At 23.5% G+C, this 26,616-nt stretch overlaps 1 protein-coding gene across 1 annotated transcript in view; it reads right to left on the bottom strand.

The window, feature by feature from the left end:
* The window catches only part of LOC112604133 (protein crumbs-like), a 61,219-nt gene that overhangs the window by 14,958 nt on the left and 19,645 nt on the right, over nucleotides 1-26,616 (bottom strand). The window contains exons 3-4 of the mRNA XM_025353027.1: nucleotides 22,044-22,132; nucleotides 13,877-13,993 (exon numbers count right to left, since the gene is read on the bottom strand). Of these exons, the coding sequence (XP_025208812.1) occupies nucleotides 13,877-13,993; nucleotides 22,044-22,132 (206 nt within the window). The remainder of the gene's footprint in view (nucleotides 1-13,876; nucleotides 13,994-22,043; nucleotides 22,133-26,616) is intronic.

The following is a 26,616-nucleotide window of genomic DNA, read 5'->3' as shown; positions in this document are numbered from 1 at the left end:
ATTATAGAAAACTTCTTAATAAATTGACTATAAATTAATACATAATTTAACATAGATAGTTTTTGAGTTTTATTTGAGACCAGCTGGTTTACGTTACGTCTTTAATATTTTAAAATGTTTAGGTAATTTTAAATAGTTTTTTATTACGCAAGATTTGATTGCTACAGCTATGAAACGTGGCTTGACAACGTCTGACATTATTATTAATTTTTAATGTTTATGCGGTCAAACAATAAATTAAAATCCAGTTAGTTAAACATATATAGTACAATATCTAACATTCTTGCAGCGTAGGTGTACTTAAAACATTCGGTAATTAGAAGGATTAGGTCTTATATTATTAACGAATACTGAAAGCTACACCCTATTAACAATTAAGTATACTCAAACAATATCGAACTGAATATAACTAGGTACGTACATAATATGCGTTCATGAAACTAATAATTAAAGACTATAGTGATTTGAATGCCTAACAATGTATTGATTTAATTCACGCATCCTCTTTACGACTGAGAGTACAGATATACAGTATTTCTAGCATAATAATATATTAGTATCGCGTTGTTTAATAAAGTCATACATAATATGGGTACTTCTAAATGTAACATTGGTTATAAATACAAGTATTTAACAAAAAAAAAAAAAAAGACTCATGTATGCCGAGGCAAATGCACAACACCTTGTTAGACACAATTTTTTTTCATTATGAACACAATATATCATTCTCTGTAATCTGTATTATATACTTCCAGGTTCTTCAAATATTATAAATGTTTTAAAATAAGAATACAATTTAAATCATTATATAAAGTATATTAGAGAAAATAAAACTAAAATTTATTTAGATAGTTATGGTTTTTTTTTTTTTAATTCGATGATGTATTCAGCATTTGTCGACGATGATATCCTTTTACATAAGATAAATACGTAATTATTATTAAACTAGTGAATAATTAGTTTCGTTTATGCTATATTTCACTAAGAAATTTTATAAATATATATTATTTTTATTTTTATTTAAATAAATGTATTGTATAGAACTAAGTATTGATAATATTTTACATTATTGAACACATAACTCTAATGAATATTAAACTAATACCAGAAAATGTTCAAGACCTTTCTAAAAAATTTGACCATACGTCTTAAACGTAGCACAGGGTTTTACTATTTAATATGTAAGATTAAAAGATTACTAAACTTGACAATGACTTTTCTGGATATCTTCTATATAAGCCAAAGAATTTTATTATAAAATCTACTAATTAATTTTACAAAAGTATAGATTGTAAATATTCAAATAATTTTTTTTTTTAAATATGACATAATTAAATATATAAGATCACATTTTCATGAAAAATGCGATATTGCTGATTTTTTAATATTATTTTATAACAAAACAGTCTTTTATAATTTTAGAAAGTTGTGAAGGTAGATGTAGATCATAACTTCAAAGCACATTATTTACAAACTATACTAATAATTGATTAAAGTGAAACTTATAAACTTAGTACGTTTACCTATAATTCATGAAATAAGTATGAATTTACTATTATTTGTAAACATGTAAATGAAAATGTTGGAAAAATTAGTAATCAGCACAAATCACAGCATCTTTACAGGATTATATTAAGGAATACTTCTAAAGGGTGTTTTATAAAGTGCGCAATTTTTGATAGTTGTGAGATTCTTTTGTTTGAAAGTTGTCACCCATATTTTAATTATTTTTGAAATATATTATCATTCTGATTATAAGATAATTTGTTTTTGTTAAACTTAATTATCATGAAGAGATTTAGTAACCATAAGTGTATACTTATACACAAAACTTAATATAATAACAGCGAGTGTTCAGCTGTGACTGTCCGTTAAATCAGCATGACTTTTGGACGGTAAAAGCTCCTACTGTATGAATAATTCTGAGGTTAATACGAAGATTTGAACAAACTGGTTCAGTTGAAATTCAAAATAGTCTAGGTCGAAAGCGTACAAATTGGTATTGCAAGAGAGTGTAAATATGAGTCTTGGAATGACAGCCTGCAGAGACAATGGAGATGGAAATATGGTGGATATAATTTTTAAACATTAAATTGAAATGTATTTTTAGTGTAATAAAATAAAAATTTTGAATTTATTTATGATTTTTACTGATTTATACCATATTCAAAAATTGCGCAATTTATGAAACATCCTAATATGTATAAATACTCTTTAAAAAGGTAGTCAAGTATGTACCGCTCTTTTATGTATTATAAAGGTTGTTTAGTGAGTCACTATTATGGGTATGTTCAACTTCATGAGTACCTATTATTGTGTATTGTCTATATCACAAACTATATTTCATGATATATTTTTTTTGCTATGTATAAATAGCTATTGGAGTTATTTATTTTACTTTTAATGTTACAGTAAGTTGATATTTTTTTTTTAAAAAATACTAATATTTAATTACTATAGTCAATAGTCATATATCGTATGTTTATATTATATTGTATCTAGTGTGATGTTAAGATGCTGAGGAGTCGATGGCTATGATACATTTAAAAGTACTGTGCTACGAAACTTCATACATAACATCCCCATTTCTCTTCTTATAGACCTGAGGTTCATAATTTGACTATGGGCTCGCTATTGCGTCTCTTAGGAAAGCTATTGTATTTAAACATATAGTTCTGTTAACTATTGCGATATATCATAAATTACCAATATATTTTTAGATTAGTCAAACCCATTTATTCTTACATTAGAGCTTAAAACGTAATTATAATTAATGATTCCAATTATTTATATATTTATATATCATAATTCGAAATGACGAATTTGAGAATTCATAATAATTTTGAAACTATATAATTCGTAGTAGCTACTTAATTGTCACATGAATTGCAATATTTTAATTTTAAACACATATTTAATTTAATATATTATTAACTATTTTTACTAAAAATAAATTATGTTTTGATGTTATTTGAAATTATTTTTAACATTCATTCTAGGTTACTGTTTTGTGACATTTATAGCTATTGTATTCAAAGACTGTAGTTATATTAAATTGTATATTACAGCGTAAAATTATCATAGTTAATTTATATTTTATCTATACCTATTATTATTTAATACTAAACTATCACATTAAAAATTAAATATAACAAGGTAAATTTTAAAATTAAGTAGGTATTTAAAATAAAATGCTATATAATATTTAAAGTTGAAATTTTTCAAAACAACATATTGATTTGTAAGTTCTAAAAATAAATTTACAATTATTTGTAATTAATTTGCAAAATATTGGGAACATTTTTTTGAATAAATCAAAAAGAATTTTTAACTTTATAGACCTCCAAATACAAGCCTTATTTTTAAAATCGAAAGATTTTTACAGCCTTTGATAGAAATAACTGATAGGAAGAATACACGGATCGTTATAAAACAAATACATTCATCACTCCACTCAAAACCTAAAATAGGTATTGAGTTAGGTAGTAAATATTAATACTGCGTACTCAAACTACTAACATTATAATCAAAATAAAATATAAATTTGATACATATTATTATTATATTTTTGAATATAAGACTTTGCATATCAAAGAAAACGATACATGCCACTAAAATAACGAGTATAAAAGATGCCGGTAAAGTAAATTTCATTATGCCAAATAAAATTCTTAGTAGATTTTTGCAATCGTTATTTTTATTGAAAATTTCAAACGTGTGCTCCGTTGACAGACAGAAAATACACAAATTGAATTTTAATAATAAACCCTTGTGAAGTCCTGCATGGCTGCATTGTATATGTACCTACAGTCCAATAACTAACATCTAAAAATTACTAACTGACAACGCATAAGAAAACTTTGTTTAATTTTAAAATTTAATTTATTGTAAGTACCAAGATATAATAATTATGATTATATAAATTCGGTTTGTTTGATGTAATACTTTTTTTTTCAGATTGTATGACTTGCATAGATTAAATCACATACATTTTACTGTTAAAAAAATAAAATAATAAAACATTATTATTATTTTTATGATGAAAATTATATGAATTTCGTTGGGGAAGTTTTGAGTAAGTCACGTTATCGGTTGCATGTGTGCGCGAATGTTCTTCATTCTTTCCTTGTGTTGTGTATATATAGAGTTCTTTTATAGAGAGTATGGTCATACGAACAGATAAAATAAAATAACAAGTTAGCAGTCATTATTTTCCAATAGCCATTTTAGTATAACTAAGTACCTAAGTATTATTTTTAATTATACCTGTTTTAATATTTCAATTTATTTTTCAAATAATCATTTTATAAGTATTGAATTACAACACGTTTATAGTTATATAAATCAGAAAATATTGATTTATTAACCTGGTTTATGTGCATATCTTATAATTGAAAAGAAAATTATTAATCATTAGTCTTAAAAAGTCAGGAAAACAAGACGCGTTTTCAGTTTCAGTTATAGTTTTGAATGGTAACTTTATAGATAAACTTGTTAAAACTTATGACATTAATCTCATTGTGTACATTATAATAAATGATTAATATAATACACAAATGTAGTATAGTCGATATAATCTCTTACAGAAGGCATATTACAAAATCATATTCCATAACTACATTCAACTATATAATTCAATACAATTAGAAGTTGGTTTTTTATTTTTAACATTACAAATCAGTTAAGTATGAAATAAAATTCAAGTAATATATACGTATAAATCAATAATCATGGTGTAATCAATACATTTATTTCAATTTTAAAGCTCTCATCATAAATTATGAACTTTTTCACTTCGTAAAAGTTATAAATGGTCGTTAGTTGTCTTTATGTGCTACTTTAATAATAAAGAATCGATTCGATGTTACTTCTGTAGTTTATTAGAAAATTGTTAGACTTTGTGATTAGAAAATAGATCTATTTTATAAACGATAATCCAAATATTATTAAACACCCGTATTATCTATAATATTAAGAAAATACCGTATTAATTATATAGATAATAATATTGTTTTATACGATATTTAAACTCATTGAACATTTTATAAAGTAATAGTTTATTAACCATACCATTGATTAGTGGAATATTATAAAATCATAAAATTTGTTCCCTAAGTCAGATAAAGTTATCTTCTATTTATATGAATGATATATCGCATCATACTGGCTACATTATTTTGATAAATGCACTTAGTGCACCAGGTGTATTGGTTTCTATTTTTGCGCAATATTATTATTATTGTTTTCTGTGGTATTAACGAATCGGCCACATTAAGATTTATTTTCTTCAATATAGTCTCTCATTAGTTACACTGTAATAAGTTGTACATTTAGTCTGGTCTGTAAATTAAACTTGTCGAAATCAAATTGTAATAATGTTATTAATCGGGAAGCGCATAATGCAAAATTATAAACAGAGAATTTTGGTTCGAATGCATAAATTTGTTATGATTAAATTGAGGTCAGTTGAGGTTTTTGTACAACCGTGTATGAATATTCAAAAACATAAACAGTGAATAGATCTAAATGTTAAGTAGGACTTGGGTGTTATATGTAAACGTGTAATATTTATAACTAGACTATACTTGCATTTAAAATATTTATATTTCTACGATATATTTTATTATTAATAAAAAATATTTAAATATGTAACAAATTATGACAATATAATTGTAAAGTGTCCACTATCTATTTGCATATAAGAAAAACATGAATTATATTTATTTGAATTGTGTTTATTATAAACCCTCAGGCACATGAGAGAGAGAATAAATGACACTGACTTTGATGGTCATATTATATGAAACATGAATTATTAATTAATATTTGATAATTACGATGTATTATAAATATCATAAAATGCAGCACGTGTTTTATACAAATTCGAATGGAATGCATAGGTATTATGTAATTGAATTGCCATCAAGGTTTACAAATAATGTATTTATTTCAAGACCCTCGACCAGGCAATGTTTCAAGACGGATGTTTTAATACTTCCTGGAAAATAACAAAGTAAGTTTGTATACAATGTTTAATGAAAGTACTTGTTTTTATTAGTTTGAACTACAAAACGTTGTTAAAAAAAATGTTATTAACGTTGAATTTTCTTACTATAGGTACCCTATTTTGGTATGTCGCAACAAACGATGCAATCAAACAGTGTAGTTGTTTTCTTTATTATTATTATCACCATTAACGCTGAACTTCGTCGGTAAGACAACAGTTTGTTAGTCAAAATTAAGCTGAATCATAATTTGTAGACATTTTAATGACATACTCGAATACATTAAAAAATTTTATAGTAAAAAACAATGCCATACTTTTATAATTTAACATAAGCCTATAGCGTCAGTATTTTTTTTCGCTTATTACCGATTGAAGTCTATGTATTTTGTTTTAGTCAAAATATATTTCAAAGACTTCGCATATAGTTTATAGACTGTAATAATATTACAAATATTCTGAACTGTTTTTTTCTCTTCAACAATCTTATTATGCAGTTAGTCATATTAAATTTATTAATATATTCGTAGTTAAAATATCATTTTTTTTATTACATGTGGTAATTATTAATGTGATTTGGGGGATAATCTTCTGATCAATATTAACTTCTGTTCTGTCTAATTTAATAACTAATAACTGATAATTGATAATGATAAACAATATATTTCCATTTAGGTAATAATGCATTCTATAAAATATTGCAGTTTACTTACATGAAAAATTTTCTTAATTTGTTGGGTTTAATATTTGATTAACTATACAAAGAAATATTCAGACAATATTGCATAATCGACATAGCTGAGTTTAAAAGTTAAAGTCAAGTTCTTTTTAACTAGGTTATATAACAAATTACTTTTTTTTTAAACTCAACGGATTTAATTTTAGTCTATTATATTATGTAATAACTTTAATCAGGTAGTTCATTTTGTAGCCATTTCGAATTAAGTTAAGTTTTATTAAAATATAACGTATAAAACAATATTTTTGTAAAGACTTTGATTCGTAAAGAAAAGAATAATTAATCAGTAATATTGATATTATTTAATATTATGTTATAATATATATACTGTAAATACAAAATTATAGACTTTCGAAGCGTTAAATACACTAATACTAAAATGCAAGAGGCAAAATAAGTATAAAGATAAGACTATGTAAATTTCAAAAGAAAATTACAATCTTACACAAGCATATAAATTCAATTTTAAAATATCTTAATATAAGGAAAAAAAAGTGTAATTTAAAATGTAGAAATACCAATTTAAAACATTCCAGAGTGAAAATGTTGATACTAAATACATAAATACACTTATAATTAATGGTGTGAATAAAATAAATGTAAAAATGTTAATTAAATTTTTTTAGTGTAATTTAAAATATATTATGTAAAATATTCTAAAAGACTATAAATTTAAAATCAACATTAAAATTGTCCATATACCTGTCACAATAAATATAAAGATTATGATATGCATCTATGTATATTAAATTATATTATAGTACATGTAATATATTACATTTAAATTATTATTTTGTAATATTTTTTTTTAAATTTTTTATTTGGAATAAAATGAATACTTTGATTTAATATGATATTTGATTAATTATAATGTAATATAAGACACAAAACAATAAATATTTTATTATTTACTTTTGTACCCACAGTATGCAATTTAAAATCTAATTGGCATAAAATAATAATAAATTAAAAGTTATGTCATGTGTAAGTATTATAATATAATATTTAAAAAAGGGCAATACTAAAATAAACAAAATAAAAGTTTTTTTTTTTTATATAACCATAATAAATATAAGTAGAGAGAGTCAAATTATTTTTCATGCAATGAAAAAAATGTCTAAATTTGAAAGTGGGCTTAAAATACTTATGTACAATTATAACGATATGGATAAACTTAATTTTTTAAAAATTTTATCAAACGGTAAGATTCTATCAATTCAAAAAAAAAATGTCTTTCATGACTTACCAATCACGTAATATAACAACTTTGTCGAAGATTTCCATAAATGGCTTGTTAGGTATATTGCATAATACACTGTTTGCGGTAAATAACGAATCTTATCAGTACAGAAACAACATAATATTGAATATTTAAAAATAACATAAAAATAATAAATACAGCGGTTTGACACATATGCAAATCCAATAGACGCCTCCGACTGTGTCCATCCGAAAAGAATAAAATACTTTGTATACGCACGTATTATATATATATATATATATATTGTAATGAATGGATTAAGTTTCTGATTGTTTGGACACCAAAGAGATACCAAAGTGGTGTGTGGTGGATACCAACAGTGCTATAGGTTATGGGAACATGGAATTAAGGGTGGAGCACAAGGGGCAATTGATGGTGATAGGTCGGCATGAAGAGTAATACATTATATATATATATTTATGTGTTTCTGTTGAGCAGGAGACAGTTTCATTAAGAAAAGCGCATATAGCGTGATACTGTGACCACTGGTCCGTTATGGCGACGATTGTCCGGGAGGTTAAATACCGCGGCCGGCAATAGTAGTGTGTAGGCCAGTGGCGGGATGCAGAAGGATTGCCAAAACTTTTCGTATATTTGTAGTGTGTGCATACACGCGATTGTATGTCTGGTGTAATATGTGTTTGCAAACATGACAAATCCCCGTCTCTTGCCCATTTAACGTCGTTTCCTGCTCGGAGAAGCAAGTCCTAAACAAACGGATGTCTAATATAACGCTTTCACTCATATATACATATATTATATGTATACGGAGCCTTAACATTATTTATAAATGATTAACAGCGCAATTAATCAGCCACTAAAAGTTCTGAGCGATTGCCGCGGTGGGAATTATGTGATAATTATTGCAGTCGCCGGCGCATTATGAGATTATATACAGGTTGGTTAACAAAGCTTGTTTATCTCTATTTTAGATTCTCAATAGAGATATAAAAACACATTGATTATACGACGATGAGGGGTCTATGATTTTATTTTTATTGAAGATAATTTTTTCATTAAAAAATTGCTTTGATATTCACTGTTGAGAATGATTTCTGGTATTCAAATCATAGATATACGAATAATTGTTACAGTAAAGGGAGTAAAGTGTACACATTTTCAGAACTTTTGTAAATAATTGTAAAATAACAAAAAAAAAATAAAAAAATAAATGACAAAACAAAAAAAAACTGGTATAAAATATTTTACAACACCAGTTTTTGTTGTAATTCATATAGAACATTATGTAAATATATATTAAATGTATTCATAAGCAGAATTAATAAATAACGTTAAAATATTTGATGTTAAATTATATAATTGTTGTAATGATGACTAACTATTTTTTTTAATAAATTACCATGCATGCCAACTTATATTATAATTATTATTATATTTATTCTGTAAATTCTGTAATAAGTATTGTTATCATGCCTCATGTATATACCTAACAATATTATATTGAAGGTAAATGGTCAATACTTGGATTACATTAGAACAAAGGTAACTCTTAAATTAAAATTCATATTTCATAGCACTGTATTTCAAAGAAATGTCAATAATGTAATTTTTTAGATTCAATTACTTAGGATAATAAATAAAAATATAGTTGCAATATTAAATATATTAACTGTGTAACATTGTAAACAATAAACTGTGGGTACATTGAATGATTATAATTTAGAAATAAAAATACAATATTATGTTAATAAAGATGAATTTAACGTAAAAAAAAATGTTTACAAAAAATGTTAATCAAAGTTCAATGTCATGGTTTTCTTAAGAGTTAAAATTATTTTAAAGTATAATGTGTATACAGTTTGATATTACTTCATCGTGCATATTGTTTTGTAATGACTTCAAACTATCTAAGTTAAAAAAAAAAAAAAAATTGATAAACAATAATACTATTAGGTATAACGAGTATTTAATGTTAAAATAATTGTCTCCTGTAAGTTGTTAATAATAGTGGAATAGATTATCTATAATTTATTTAAATTAAAAATAATCGTTATAAAATGTATAATTTTTTTCAAAATCACAGTATACCAAACCATAAACAACGGTTGTTATTTTTTGTAAGGCATGTAAATTATATTAACTATTTCGATCAATACGCTACATTATTATATTATCAGGTTGGTCGATTTATTTTTACATTATTAAAAGCCGGCTTGGTATATACGAACAAGAAACATTCTTGAAACAAAAAGTGATAATATATTGTTAAATTAATAGTTTTTGAGCAAAAAATAGCAGATAAATATTTTTTTAATACTTTATGATTGTTTTAATTAATAAACATTGAAAAAAATTAAATAATAAGGTATTTTTAATTAAATATTTATATTTTTTAATTTAATTACCATGATTTAATAATAGTTGATTTCGGTTTAAAATTATTTGTATTTTTTTATTTTTGTCTTTTCATTAACTATATCCCAAATGTTTGGGTATTAGCGATTTAAGTATTAATTATTAGCATCAGAAATAATATAAAAAATAATATTGTTGTACTACTTTTGAAATTTATAAATTAATTTTTATTTTGTAACGTTAGTTTTATGTAATTTCGATTAAAATAAAACATTGTATATATATATATATGAGTGTATGTGTGTGTACACGTGTACAAAATAAATAATTGGACTAAAAGAAAATAATATAATTATTATACGTTAAATATGAGCGATAATATGTATGCACATTAAAATCTATGATGATTTAAGTATCAGATTTGCACTATGGCAAAAAATCAACTCACATAAGCAATGGGCACTTTGATAGTTTAAAATTTAAATTCAACTTTTATAATTTTAAGTTTATGGTGAACCACAATCAGATGATACTGTCAACGTATCGCGATAAATATATTATACTCAATAATGGTTATTTCTGTCACAAATAATGATATAAGACAAAATATATTTATACGTTTGCTATTTAAATTAATAATACTATATCCTTTATCAAGTATAACAAAACAATGTAATTTAACACATTTCTATTAAAATAACATAAAAATTTAATTTGTAATGTTCTATCTAAACATTCAATAGCTGATTGTCAAAATTTGTGCTTTTTAAGTTATTTCAATATTTTTTTCAGTAGTTTGATTTGTATATACAGTAGAACCTCCGTTATACGAACCTTCTATCCGAATTTTAGAACTCGTTGAAGCACTCGTATCGATAATTTTATTTGTCAAAAATTATAATTAACATAATATGTATTTCTAATAATGTAATTTATGTAATAAAATATTAATAATAATAACAATAAATATGTGATATAAAATATTTAACTGTGTTTTAAAAATTTATTAATTGGGTTTTTTTAAAACTTCCAACACCCGAACTTTTGCGAATCCGAACTAGATGCGGTCCCAATTAGTTCAGATAATCGAGGTTCTACTGTGTATATATATATACTAGCTATCCTTGTGCACTTCGTTGCCCGTACAAAATGTATTTGTATTAAATTTGATTACCAAATGCTAACATTTAACGAAACGCGTGTGGATAAATACAATTTTTAGTTATATAATTTTGGGTATAGATGATATTTCCGACGCATAAACTTTATAAAGTTGTCACCTATCATTGCTTGTTTAATCATTTAACAGCAGTATTTTTTTTAAATTATTATTTTTGATTTTTTTATCATTCTGAATCTAACATTCGTAAAGTTTTTATAGTGTGAACCGAAAACAACGAAAAAATTGTATATTATTTTATTATATCAATTATTTATTAATATAATAATTTATAATAATAATAATTGGTAACATGGATGAAACAAAAATATTTATGTGCGTATTTTCCTATAATTATAGAGTAAAATGTTGCTATCAGCAATAGTGTAATGTACGTTGTAAAAATAATTGAAACTTCAATGCGGTTAATAGAATTATACTTCAATCTGCCATCTGGATTATTTATTTACTGTGGTACACAGAGTACTGTACTCTTTCACTTAATCAATTAATTTTATTTCATCGAATGCATCTATATATATATATATATATATATATATATATGTATATTGTTACATTATATGTACATAATACCTATAATCGCATACATAATGTAAAAATATATTTCACTCTATACAATTTCCAATAATTAACACTATTTTTACTAAACCATATACCTACTATATACAGTATAATGAAGTTAAGTTAGTTGAATAAGTTTAGTTTTTCATGAAATTAAGTTGATAATAATTTCGTTCTTTAAAAATTAAAATATTTTTATTACTAAAGTTATACCATTATTTATAAATAATACATTTTTATTATAGTATTTAGTTTTTAACCCTTGTAGGTATACAATATTATTGTTTACAATTTTTTTTTTTTTTTTTTAGATTAAGATTAGCCATCTATACCAAAATATATAATAAGAATATTTGGTATGTGAATTATATAGCGTGAAAGGTTGATTGATGGATGAAGCCACTTATTTAGTGACACTTTTAATTTTACAAATTAATTAAATTATAACTGTATGAAATATTTTTACTTATAGACTAATGACTATAGTGGGAAATATGTCTAATTACCCAGAAAATTTTAAATGAATAAAAATAATGAGTATCAAAAATAAAATCGATACAATAGGTAAATTTAGATTGAAAGAAGAAATAAAATAATTATCAATAAACTATTTTACTATGATTATCTGATAATAGATACAAAACACATTTCTAAAAATGTAAAATGTAGACCACAAATCGTCATAATGATATTTATTTTATTAATAAGATATTTAAAACAAATAGATGAAACACTCATATTTTATGTGTATAAACAAATTACGAAATGTATACTAACTATTTAGCTTTTAAAAAAATGTATAATTTAAAAATATCATTAGAACACTTCCAATTCGTGTACTAAAAGAACAAGGTTGTATATTTTTCTAAAAGAATCAAACTAGTAAAAATGTAGAGGATATATTTTTCTAAATGCACTTCACTGAGAAGCTCACTACAATAGATGCCGTGTCCAATTTAATAATAAATCGTTACATACATATTACACATATACAATTTTGAGCGTAGAACTATAGAAAGTTTAATACTTTTATATACTTCTACAATTATTTATTTTTTCAATGATTGTATTTATTTTTATATTATAAATATGGAATTTCATTCGAAATTTTACAAAAAAAAAATTCACGTAATTTTAGATTTTTGGATTATTTTGAAAAATTCTACAGTTTCCTTATTTTTTACTAACTATAGTGTAAATAAATAATTATTTACTATTATAAAGCATCCTCAAAGTTGGAAATTCAAAATTTTTTACTGTTTTCAAAGCGACGTTAGATGCAAATAAAACACATATTATTGTAAACCGATCATTTCTTTGTTTCATCCAGGATCTAAATAATAGTAATTATAAACACAGAAACATTTAAAGTGATTTAATGCATTTGTAAAATAATACTATTTGACATATTATAATAGGTTTATAATTTTACGAGGTTAAGGTTAGTTATTATTATTTATTATATATAACATAGGTGGCCAACTTGCGGCTAGCGAGCCACATGTGGCTCTCGTCATTATCAGATGTGGCTTGCGTCTTATTAATAAAATCAAAAATTTAAATTTTTTTGGTATTAGATTATAAAAAATTATCAAATTATGTAAAATGTATTTATAAACATTTTGGCTCTTAGTATTATTGTATTTTTCTATGTAGCCTGAGAACCTATTAATGTTGGCCACCCCTAATATATAATTTATATGGTACAATATTTTTATAAAGATAATTCGTAGATATAAATCATTAAAAAATCTTCACAATGGAATACAATTTTGATAGATTTAACTAATTTATTATAATAATTTAATAACTTACCTATAGGTGTTGATTGATTTTTGTATAGATTACAAGAACATGGGCTATCAGTAGTTGTATCAATAATATCTCTATTGATATTGCATTGCTGTATACAAATGCTAGATGAACCGCATTCTAAAATAATAAATACACAACAATTATAAATACATGATAAAAATATCTTATGTAAGCAAAATTATGTATACATATAATATACATATATAATACATAATAAATCGTATAATTTGGTAAAGAATTAGAATTAATTTTAATAATTGATAATTAAATGTGGTTTTAATATAAATTATATCACCTACTTATATCAGTAAAAGCAACAAATTAAAATAAACTATATTAAAATAATACTTGCAAAGTATTTGTTATTTTAAAAATAAATTTTATTCTAATTATACTTACATATGAAGATAGATTATTTAGAGGTATACATTATAATGTATACCTCTAAATATAATATTTTTTAGGAATTATTTGATTAATAATATTATAATTTTATAACTAAATTACCTATGGTAACATACTTAAAACTATTAAAACACGTTAATAATTATAAATTTTACATAATTTATTTTCTTTATATTCAATAAGTTATGTTATTAATGAGGTATATTAGGTAATCATTTTTTACCAGTTTTTATTGAAAACAAACTGAAAAGTTGTTATTGAATTATGATCACTGAATCGAAAATAATTATTCTAAAGTAAATTAATTCAATACGACTAAGTCTATATTACATTCCATTGATAGATCAAAGTTTTAGATTCCATAATTAGAGGTTGAGAGGTTGAAATAGTAACTCTGTGGTCTAATTTCTAATATTAAACCGTAAATGTATAGATAATTAATTTACAATGTAATTATTTAATTAAAAAATAACATACAAAATACAGTTGATACCAAGTAAAAAAGGATAAAAAAAAAAAATTATTGAGGTTAAAAAATATCAATTTTTATATACTTTTTTGAAATATAAGTATAGTGAACAAAGTCTATTAGATTTTACAGTGAAACATAACGCAGGTCATGAAATTTAATTCCTGGTATAGTAAAAGAAAAAACTTTGAAATCATTTTGATCATTTTTTGATAAATAAATTGCGTTAGAAATGGATTTTTGATTATGGCTTTTTAAATTTAAAAAAATCTTATCAACCACAAAATAAAATAGTGGATCGAAATGAGCTATCGGTAATACTAGACGAGTATCTAATACAATTTGAAATATAAACATGAAGATATATTTATTTGATCACGTAGTGTTGTATAATACATTATATTGTTTTATTAAAAAATATAATATAAAGCTATAATTGTAATAGTTGAAGGCACATACTTTTACATCTAACTTTAATATTTATCATAATATAAGCTTTACTATCTATACTAATATTATAAATACAAAAAATAGCTCCGTTATATTTTAATAGGTACACCACTGAAATAATAATAATGTTAACTTTTGTGGTTGTTACTTGAGCCTGCTAAGAAATTCAAAGGCCACTTTTTTATAAAAAAAAAAACATCAATTGGTGAAACTAAATAACTACTGTAGCTTGTTTAAAAATAAACTGTGAGGATAGAATTTTAAAATTTAGAATATATTGACGTTATTATGAACATAAGTAGCTTAATTTATTGTAAAATATAAGTTAGTAGTAGTGGCCAGGTAAAATAAATTAATATTTGCATTCTAAATGACTGACGTAAATTAAGGTTTAAAATAATATTACAGTGATAAAATATATGGTAAGTAATGACAATAAAAATTAAAATATTATACAAAAATATATTATCTCAACAACGTGTAGATATTATACTAATAAATATAGTGTTTAACATATTACTATGCAATTCGTTAGGAAAAAATAAATATTGTTGATGGATTACAAAAGCAAAACAATTCATATTATAAACTAAACGAAATTCTGAGTAAAACCTACTATATATAAATATATATAACCTACTATTCACTGTATATCAATGAACTTTTACCTAAAAAATGAGATGGGTAAAACTATGTATGTATATTATGAGTTTTATCTAAGAAGGATTTTGATTGTAAACAGTCTAGTGTTCTCCGTACAGAAAATTAAATTAGAAAATTTTGCATTTGAGAACGTAAAAAAATTTAAAATTACATATTAAGCCGACAAAAACCGTGTAATCTTAGTAATACTTAGTATTGCTTACAATTACCAAGTTTTGACATTTTCATAAGCACACAGGATCACTTAATAAATTATGGTAGTTAATAAACACGTTAATACATTTTTTATTTAGTTTTTATTTAATAACAAATATTTATAGAGTGAAATATATACATAAAATACTCAAAATCTGACAGGAAACTGAGATTCATAACAGCTAACAAATTATATTCAGAATCCTCTTTGATAAAATCATTATGTCGCACAATAGTTATGCCATAGTGGTATCCATAAGACATGTAATATATCAATACAGTACATACATGTTTTATTTTAATACAATAGATCATAAACTCCGATCAAAATTTCTTTAAATTGATATTGGAAATATCACATATCTCCAAATCATACCACTATATTTTAGTATAATTTAAAACATTTTTATTTTTATTAAAATTTAGGGCAGATATCCCGATGGTAAACAATCAAAATAATATTATTAAGTATTAAATGTATCTGAAGTTGACACAAACAATTAAACCGAAAATAATATTTACAAAAAAATTAAGTAGGAATACTATGAATAATAGCAAAAATACGGTTTTACATTAGCAATCTACTTCATTTTTTCTAATTATTAACGGCTTAGTTAGTGATGTTTAATGGTATAGAAAAATGATTTTCTTTACGTAAACAAAAGTAAAATAGCTAAGGAAATACAAGGAATACATATTATCTGCTGTTAACTTGCTGAGAGAACTTAAATTGGCTTGAAATGGTAGTTAGCTGACGAAGGTAATTTTAGAGATAATGAGAACATTAGAATAATTATATAATATAGGTATATTTAAATAATCTTCTAAGACATCTAAAGCGTAAGTAGTGCACCGATTTACTAAATTTAATTCAATTATTAACAAGAGAAAGTGTCATCAAAGGGAGGCTTTTTTCTTCAAAATGTTCATGACAAGATAATTGTAATTTTTATCACACATTCTTATTGTGTCTATTAATACAAATTTGAAATAACTTGTAAAAACAAAAACAAAAAAAAAAATTAACCAATTTTTAATATATATTCAGAAAAATATAATAATTTTTATTGTAGACGATTTATAAGGTAAATACGATTATTAGTATGTGAATTTTATTATAAAGATAAATATCTACGAAAAAATGCTCTAGGACGTTGTACAAAGACAATATGTACTACTAATTTATTCTGAGTAAAAACACGTCAAATGATACAAAAACCTTTTAGTGACTTGTAATAATACATTGCTTAAACACACGAATAGGAAGATTGTTTTATTGTATTTAAAACATTACTTAAGTTACTAACAGTATATTGTGCTTTATTACCTAAATACGAAATATTTAACCAAATCTATAAAGAAAATGCATAAGGAGTTCAACGATAAAATATAAATAATATTACTCATAACCTAATTATTCAGTTATATTCTATTACACCGAAATATATAAACATAAAAATAAGCATGAAATATATTGGAATTTGACGAGTGGAGCCATTTTACAACTTGAGTAACGCAATGTAGTGATACATACATTTGTATTTATAACAAACTAATAAATAAAATTTAATTTAAAAATCATTTGACATGGAAAATTAAGTTTTATCTTAAAGTCATTCAGACATGATAAATGTTCTTGAAGTTGTTGAATTAATTTCATTAATTTAAATAAAACTAATTTCATTTATGCGAATATCTCAACAACTTAAATATAAACGAATAATTGTTAAATATATTATACATATAGATGCAATATGCACACTTATATATTGTAGGTACATACAAAGTAAATTAAAACTAAGAAAAATTTACTTCAAGCAATTTATCTTTTGAATATTATATTATTCATATTTTGAAACATGTAACTGAGTAAATTTATGTATGACTGGGAAAAAAATTGATATTTCATTGCATTATGTTTTTATATTCTGTGTACGGTACCTACATCTGGAAATGAGATAACACATACACCTACGTGAAACAAAATAAAAAAAAACCTCAATTTAACATGTTAAACTATGTATATGGATTTGAGACACATCGTTTTGTGAAAAAAAAAAAACTATCTAATTCCCAAGGGTTGACCGATAACAACATACAATTATATGTAACTTATTGTTCTTTATCTTAGTCGTATATATTAATAACAGTAAATCAATAAACAGTTTGGATTCTAAAATCTGTTTGGAATTTTTGAAAAAATAAATTCAAACAACGATGGGTACAAATGGTTTTTAATTTTTTTTTTTTAAGCTTACAGAACACTTTTTCAGTATATTCCCAAGAGTATAATGTATACACCTGTATGACCAATTTAAGTTTTCTTATCGATCAGTGGTTTTCAAATGTGGTCTAAAATAATGTTTCTTTTTTTTTTTTTAAAAGAAGTAAAAAAGGTACTTTTTTAATATTATAAGTTTGTTGATAATCTATATAAAACTATATTATATATATATAAATATATTTAAAATCAAAAGTATGTCTAATAAATTAAATAAAAAATTCAAAATTAACTGAACTAGAAACCGTTTAAAAACCAAAAACTAACAATAACTAATGAAATCCTATTAATGGAAAATTTCTTCAACGAGAAAAGTGTAAATATTTCTATAATGTAATATATACTTATCCATAGTTTTGATTAACTGTATATAGATTGAAACCACTTTTTATAAAAAAAAAAAAAATAATATACCTGTGTAAATTATTAAAAAAAAAAATGACAGTTTATATTTAACGTTTTAATTCCACATAATTCAGATTATTAAATCAAACTTATAAATTAAATTAATATATTGTTTATATCGAATTCATATTATAGAGGCATTAATAATTGTATAGAATTGTTTTGTTTTTACAACCTTAATAAAAAATAATATTTTCAGTTAAAAATGTTAAAATACACTATTGAAAATATTCATTTTTATAAAATAAATATGTATTTTATTATTTTCTAGAGATAATTGTTTTTAAATTAAATGTATTTTAAAATAGCCCAATATACAAATATCATTGAATAAATAAAATACAAAAGTATAATTATATTCTTTTATAAATATAATTTTAAATTTAATTTTCTATATTACGAAGTACCACCAATGAGTGGCCTTTTTACTCCAGACATCTCCAACGACCATATAATAAATTACATCACTTATACTTATTGTAAACTGCTTTATAGATTGTATAATAAAATTATTTTATAAAAAAAAAAAAAAAAATGTTCTATAGCTATGAGGTCGATGTATTTCAATACTAAATGTTTTTTAGTAAACTCAGCATAAACCACAATTCCTTAACAATTTAACTTGAATCTCATTCTTCAAATTATAATAACAAATTAATTTATCCAATATAATATTAAAAAAAAATTAACAATTTAAAAGTAAACATTTATAAACATTATTATATAGCTCACGCAAAACATATTGTACTATACTTTTTCAATGAATTAAAGTGCTATAATTAATTGTAAGTTGAATTAAAGGATTATAAAGAAGATAATGTATCATAACTTCAGTTTAATATATCAAATGGATAGAATTGAATGGAAATATATTATAATATACATTGTATATAGTATATCATAGCAATACAAATTAAATATTTATATTTAAAAAATGATTGTATTTACTTTATTTTTCCTGAATTATTATCATTATCAAATTATATGCTCAAAAATAGAATACACTTTAAAAGAAACATGGTACACACGTTAACTATTTAAATATTTCTCAGAAATTAAATATAATATTTCAAGTTTTTACGAAATGTAAAATAAGATTCCATTTTATAATATATTAAAAATGAACCATTATTTATGCAGTGCAAAAAAAAATATTATAACTAACTTGTTTCTTTTTGTATATTTTAAAATTAAAAATTACATATATTTTGACATTTTACATCACCATTCCCACTACATTTAACCCATCTCAACATGAACTAATATAATTAAGAATATACCAGAATAAAGGAAATTAACTACGCATACTCTGTTTTTGTATATTTTATGTGTCATACAACATGTAAATAACTTTTGTTGGTATTTGGTTTTTTTTACGTGACATAAATAATATAATATAATTCAACTCAAAAATCCTCGTATGCAGATAGTAATTACAAGACTAGGATTTATAAAGGCTAAAATAAAATAATAATTTAAAAAAATATGCATGAATTTATTTTAAAATACTTGGATAAGCGCTTAATTATATCTACAGCAATAACAACTTACAATTGTTTTAAATAAAAAAGAAACTTTTAGTACCTATTCATTATAAACGATAATCAAACCATCTCAATTTAAACAAAATAATACTTAAACATATTAACATTTTAGATATCTGTTAATCGATATTTTTACAAGTATTGAAAGTAAAAAAATTATAGTTTAATGACAAAATTATTTAAGTACTTCTACTATTATAATAATAGTTTCGGGAAAATTACATATGTATCACCCTATGCACTTCAAGTGCATTTCAGTAGCTCAACTATGACCTTAATTGGCCTGGTCCTTCAGGGTATAGGGGCTTATCGTGGATCTAAAAACCCGACATCGTAAAACAACGATGTTAAGAAACTAATACAAAAGTCTCGAACAAGAGACAAAATAGGATTAACGAATGGAATCAGGAACAGATTATGGGATTTTAAGATCGCAGTATGTAACACACTCAATTTCTTTTGTACAGGCGAATGCAAAATCTTGTATAGGTATTGGCAAGCTATAACTTAACAATAGCAGTGATCCGAGAAATGAGATGAACCGGCGTTAAACAAGTTATTTTTGTTGGAATAACTTTTTCCTATTTATATTAAAAAAAAAAAAAAATGTTGAAATAGGTTTTGCAGTACTTACAGAAAAAACCGTTTGTAATTTAATTCAATTTCATACAGAAACGTAAGAGTACTACAAACTGACAGTTGTGCCTAACGTACAATTAGTCAGCACAAGTGGAAGTCATTGATTATATATTTAAAAATGTGAAAACTTTTAAATACTTCTGATTGAATTTAAACCAAAGAAGAGACTGTAACATACAAATTATTAGTGAACAAGTATAGCAAGCAAAAAAAAACATACTGTTCTAGAATAATTTATTTCTAAACGAATAAATATAATAATTCACACGGCATTCGAATAATCAAAGTTAACCTTGATATAGTATGTCGAATATGACCATTGAAAAATAAAATAGAATAAACACTGATAAGAACAAAATAATAAAAAAGGACGACCAACTTAATATAATAATAATAGTTGGTACCAAAATATCAATATAACACTAACAAAATAAAAATATATACATAATATTAAAATAATAAATATAAATTATAATGTTTATAATTAAGTTCATATCATAAATTACTATGCGTATGATATTTTAAATAAATAAGTTTATAAACTAATAATATGACGAAATAAATAAATCATGATGATAGTGTCTATTATTTCTTTAGTTTTAAAGTAAATAAAAAAAAAAAACAAATCCTTTATTTCTCGTTTTTCCTAATTATTTTGCACAACACCTATTTAGGTTTATTATTATTTTTTTTTTTTTTTTGATATGTTTGCTCTTAACATGTGGTTTTAAACTCTGTTTTAAATATCGGTATACACATTTACCAAGGATCTAAATTACATCTTGAATAGGCTAAATATATTTTGAAAAATACAGTTATCCTATTTTTGCTTAGTATAACAATATACACTATATTATAACCATAATATTACTGTAGTATTATACTCGCTTATTGTTACCACTTAAGAAAAAAAAAGAATATGCGAACGCACACAAATTTTAAGCAGATGTCGTAACTACTATTTATAATACGTCACAATGTTCACAACGTTTCAAACGCCACGCGTTATGCTTTGCATGCAGCATAAAATGTAATATTAAACAACATAATGATCGTGTTTAATATATATTTATATATATATATTATAAATGCTATAGAATACTTTGGTTAACTTACCAGCAGTGACGTTGACCACGGGTACTTCACATTTTCCGCCCGTGAATCCAGCAGGACAATTGCATATCGCGATCGACCGACCAACATGTCTAAAAGAACATACATATTATAAACGTTTTAGAGAATCCCATTAATTAAACTTCACGACTATTTGTTTAGCAGCATAGGCCCTGTCAACGGTTTACGCAGCTCGTTTATCACTGTTATACATATACATATATTATATGAAAAATGTATGCGTGCGTGTGTGTGTATAGCAAACCGCTTCTACTTCCCCAAATAATATAATTCGTGAAGTTTTTGAAAATATTATTATTTCTGTTATTATTAAATTATAATATTCCAACCCTAAATTTTTATATTTTTACTCTTAAAGTCAGCCGTTGCTTTTCACAACCGGAACGTACAGTCAAGTGAATTATGCATATTGTTACATTATATAAGACGATAATATTAAAGGTTGACATTTTATTTATTTAATTAACGTCTTTAAAACAAAAATATAATGCTATTAAATTTATGTAAAAAAAGGTATTATCAAAAAGTTTATACTTTTTAAGAACATGTGTGTTTACTTTTAAAAATATCAGGTACTTTGTAAAATAATATAGGTACTCCAATGATTGTAGACTTCGGATTCTAAGAAAGAGTGCTTACCATCGATGATTGCTCCACTGAATATCGTCTAGCGTTGTCGTTGGAAAACACTTAAAAAAAATGATTTTTTATATCAAATGGTCTTGTCGGTTTTTGATAGGGCCATCAAATCAAAAAAGTACAGATGAGTATTATTATTGCCAACAAAATGGTTAGAGCTATATAAAAAGCATAGTTTTTTTTTTTTAAATTTTTATTCATCAAAACCGTTAAAATAATAAATAACATTTAAATGCTCAATGATTTATGTGACTTGTCAACAGCGTTGTAAATACTAAGCATTTAAAAAGGCAAAAGTTTTGGATAATTCCCTCAACGACCGAATTCTACTTCACTGAATACTCAGTGCTCTGATTTCAGTCCACTATCGCAAAGCACATTGTCCAAAAACATTTTAAACCATCAAATACGGTTTTAATCCTTCGCGCGCATAGACCCTATTTTAAGTACGTTAAAAATTAAAAAAAACCAACATACTACACTACCTATGTGACTATGGTTCGTGTTTAATCGTTGGGTTATAATATATTATACCAATATCATATTAAATTAATGTGGATGAATAATAAAATTATTTTATTGAACAATTAATTGTAATTTTAAATTAATTACCAAATATAATTAGTTTAAATTTTAAGTAATCATTGTTTAACATTTCTAAAAAAAAACAATTTTAATTATTTATATTCTAATTTCCCCTTTTTTAATTTTCTTAAAATTTAAAATCCAATATATCCAATAGTTCTATTCTAAACTAAAATCGAAATTTCAAATATTGTGACGAAAATTCTGAGAAACATTTATTAATTTTCATCTGTTTTTAACACATGTGTATACAAAATAATACGTATTTAATTATAAAATTGTATGTATAAATCATTATTTCTTTGTACCTATTCTCAATATATCAATGTGTATAGTATATTATATAATTTGATTGAATTTCATATTCTGCTGATTCCCTATAGGCAATGAAAAGTTGAACACATAATATTATAAACCGTGGCGTAATAATTGATTTTGGATATTTTAAACTCCTACCAGTAAAATTAGCTTAGTGTTTTATTTTTTTTTTCTATTTCTAGAAACTGATTATCGGTGAACAAGAGTAGAATTAAGAATGAAAGATTTTTGATTCCTATGAAACCATTACCATCATCTAATTTAGTTTAGAAGACTATATTATTGTATTAACTTAAGTATGATATTTGTATTATTCATATTATGTACAACATTTAATTAGTTTAATAATAAAATATTGTCATTTCATGAAACTAAAATGGACAAATTTTTAAAGTAAAATCATAAAAAAATTTAAATAAAAGATGTTTTTACATAATTCACATATTTCCATTAAATGAAAAAATTAAAAACCTATCTTATAATACTATATTTTTTTACGTTATATTATAATCAAAATAATTGTATGTTCCTTTATTATTCAGACTTTTGTGCTCTATCCACTAAAAGATATCTAATGTTTTGTATGTGTGTAGTAGTAGCAGTGATTTTTATTTTCGGACATAGAAAAATTGTCTAAGTCTTAGATGCATAACCTTATATGTGATAAAATTAATCTAACGTAACCAACAGTACTTACTGTCAATACTTTTTTTATATAGTTTGTCTTTTTTAAAACTGATATTAATTTTTTTATTTTAACTATTTTATTCATAATATAAAAAATAAAATTACCAAAACATTATTTATTTATCTATCAGTGAATAGTCGACACTAGCAACTATGCTATTAGTTTTTATTATGTCTCATGAATTGTTTTAAACATTAATCCGCGATATGCTTTGCATGTGTCGACTTGTGGTTGTACAAGAGCCGAAGGGAATAGGGTCAAAACGGGACAAAACCTAGAAGAGAACAAGCGTAAATGCTTGCTCAGGTGAATATTTCCACCATCCTTCGTCATCATTTCCAGGTTATTGTAGGAAAAACGATAGGCAAGCACGATTATCGTAGAACCCAGTGGAAGGAAAACGAGATGATGATATAAATGAGCGTTCATTTATAAAGCCGTCCATCGTGACATGTCAGTCACCATAATATTATAGAAGGTAGCCATAATAATATTAATCTGATAGAAAAGTTTAAATTGTATTTTTCCAAATATTTTCTATATCACTAGGTATGTACAGGCAAATGTGAAGGTTTAATATGTTGTTGACATTAGTTATGATGCACAAGTGATAAACACGTGAATAAAATAATATTAATATTATACTCGTATTATGATGTTTTTTGAGAAAAATTGGGAATCAAAGACTATTGCTTCTTCATAATATATTACGAATATACAAAAATAAATAATTATAATAGAAGTTCAATTCCATTATACAGACGCCAAATTATTGAACACCAAAAAAATAAAATCGATGTAAACATTTTTAGCATAAATGACTAACAAGCGTATAAATATTTTCAAACTTTTTTAAGCCATTTTTAGATTATGAGTGAAGGAAAAATACTGTATATTAAATCTAACAACAATATATTTTTTTAAGTTATTTAGAAAATATTTTCGATCATAAAAATTACTCTTAAAGTATTGTGCAAAGGTATTCAATATATCAGAAAATTGGAATATATGAAAATGTATTTTTGTAAAAATTGCTAAGTGAAGGTAATATTATGGAAAATATTTCCATAGAGACATAATTTGTATACAAATAATATCAAATTTATTGGATTTCATATTTCTTAGAACACAAAAAAAAAAAATTATTAAAAAATAATATTTTTTTTACGCATTTATTATTTAAACAAATGCGTATACGGTCTTAAAGAGATCACAGTTGTACACGTGTGCGTATTCCTATAGTTTCTACAGTATCCACATAATAATGTACATTACAATATTACGCTATTGCTAATTTAAAAAAAAAAAGTTAAAAAAATATTGGTTCATGTATAACTAATCATATTAATAATGGTTATTATTGGTATAATATTCCACTAAATTTATTTTAGTCTACCTATAAATATATTTTTATCATAGTATTTGTTAACACTCTCTACTATTATATATTTATTGTCAATGTAAAAAATAGCATTAGTATTAAAAATAATTATATAACTTTAAAAATTATATGGCAACTTTAGATGTTTAACTAAATAATGTTTTAATAAAGATATTGACTATATGTGTAGGATAAAATATATAAATTATATGAATAAATATGAATATATTATACACGCGAATAAGTTTGATTAGTAATATTTTTTATTTTTTTTTTGAATGTATATATTATTTTTTTTAAATCAAACAATCGATTTTTTTATCATATCAATTTATTAAAAATATAAATGTCTTTCTAGGTGTTATTTTTATTTAATACGTAATATATTTCATAAAAATGAATAATAATATTTAGTAAATGTCATATTAACGGGTATTCATTTATTATTAATAAACATTCGTTTTAACATTATTACTAGATTTAATAATATCTTTCTTTCTATAGTTTTTTTATAATAATAGTGTTAAAGTAAAAATATAAATTTCTCTTAAATTAAACAAGTAATTATCAAGAAAATATTATAAGAATGCAGGATATTATGTTTATGCATATCAAACATTGTTGTTTTTAATATATTATCACATATAAAAGAATCATCGAAAATGTTACATAACTCTAAACTTTTTACTAGTAACATACGTCGAGTATTAGGTTGACCTTTAATTTTTTAGTTTTGAACCGTGGCATTGTTTGACATTGTTTCAAAGTAAAAAAAAATATATAAGAAAAATAAACCTAATATTTTTATAGATATACAACTTAGTCAAAATTAGTACGATTTAAGATACATCGTTTTAAAATAATTCGTGTTAGGATAATATTTTTATATTACATACTATAAACAGAATATTAAAATTACAAATAACAATCGTAAAAAGTAGGTA

The sequence above is a fragment of the Melanaphis sacchari genome, unplaced genomic scaffold, assembly GCF_002803265.2.
Source record: "Melanaphis sacchari strain LSU unplaced genomic scaffold, SCAv2.0 Contig11_pilon_pilon, whole genome shotgun sequence".
Taxonomy (NCBI): Eukaryota; Metazoa; Arthropoda; class Insecta; order Hemiptera; family Aphididae; genus Melanaphis; species Melanaphis sacchari.
Note: the sequence above shows the minus strand (reverse complement) of the source record. Positions and strands in the feature narration are given on the sequence as shown.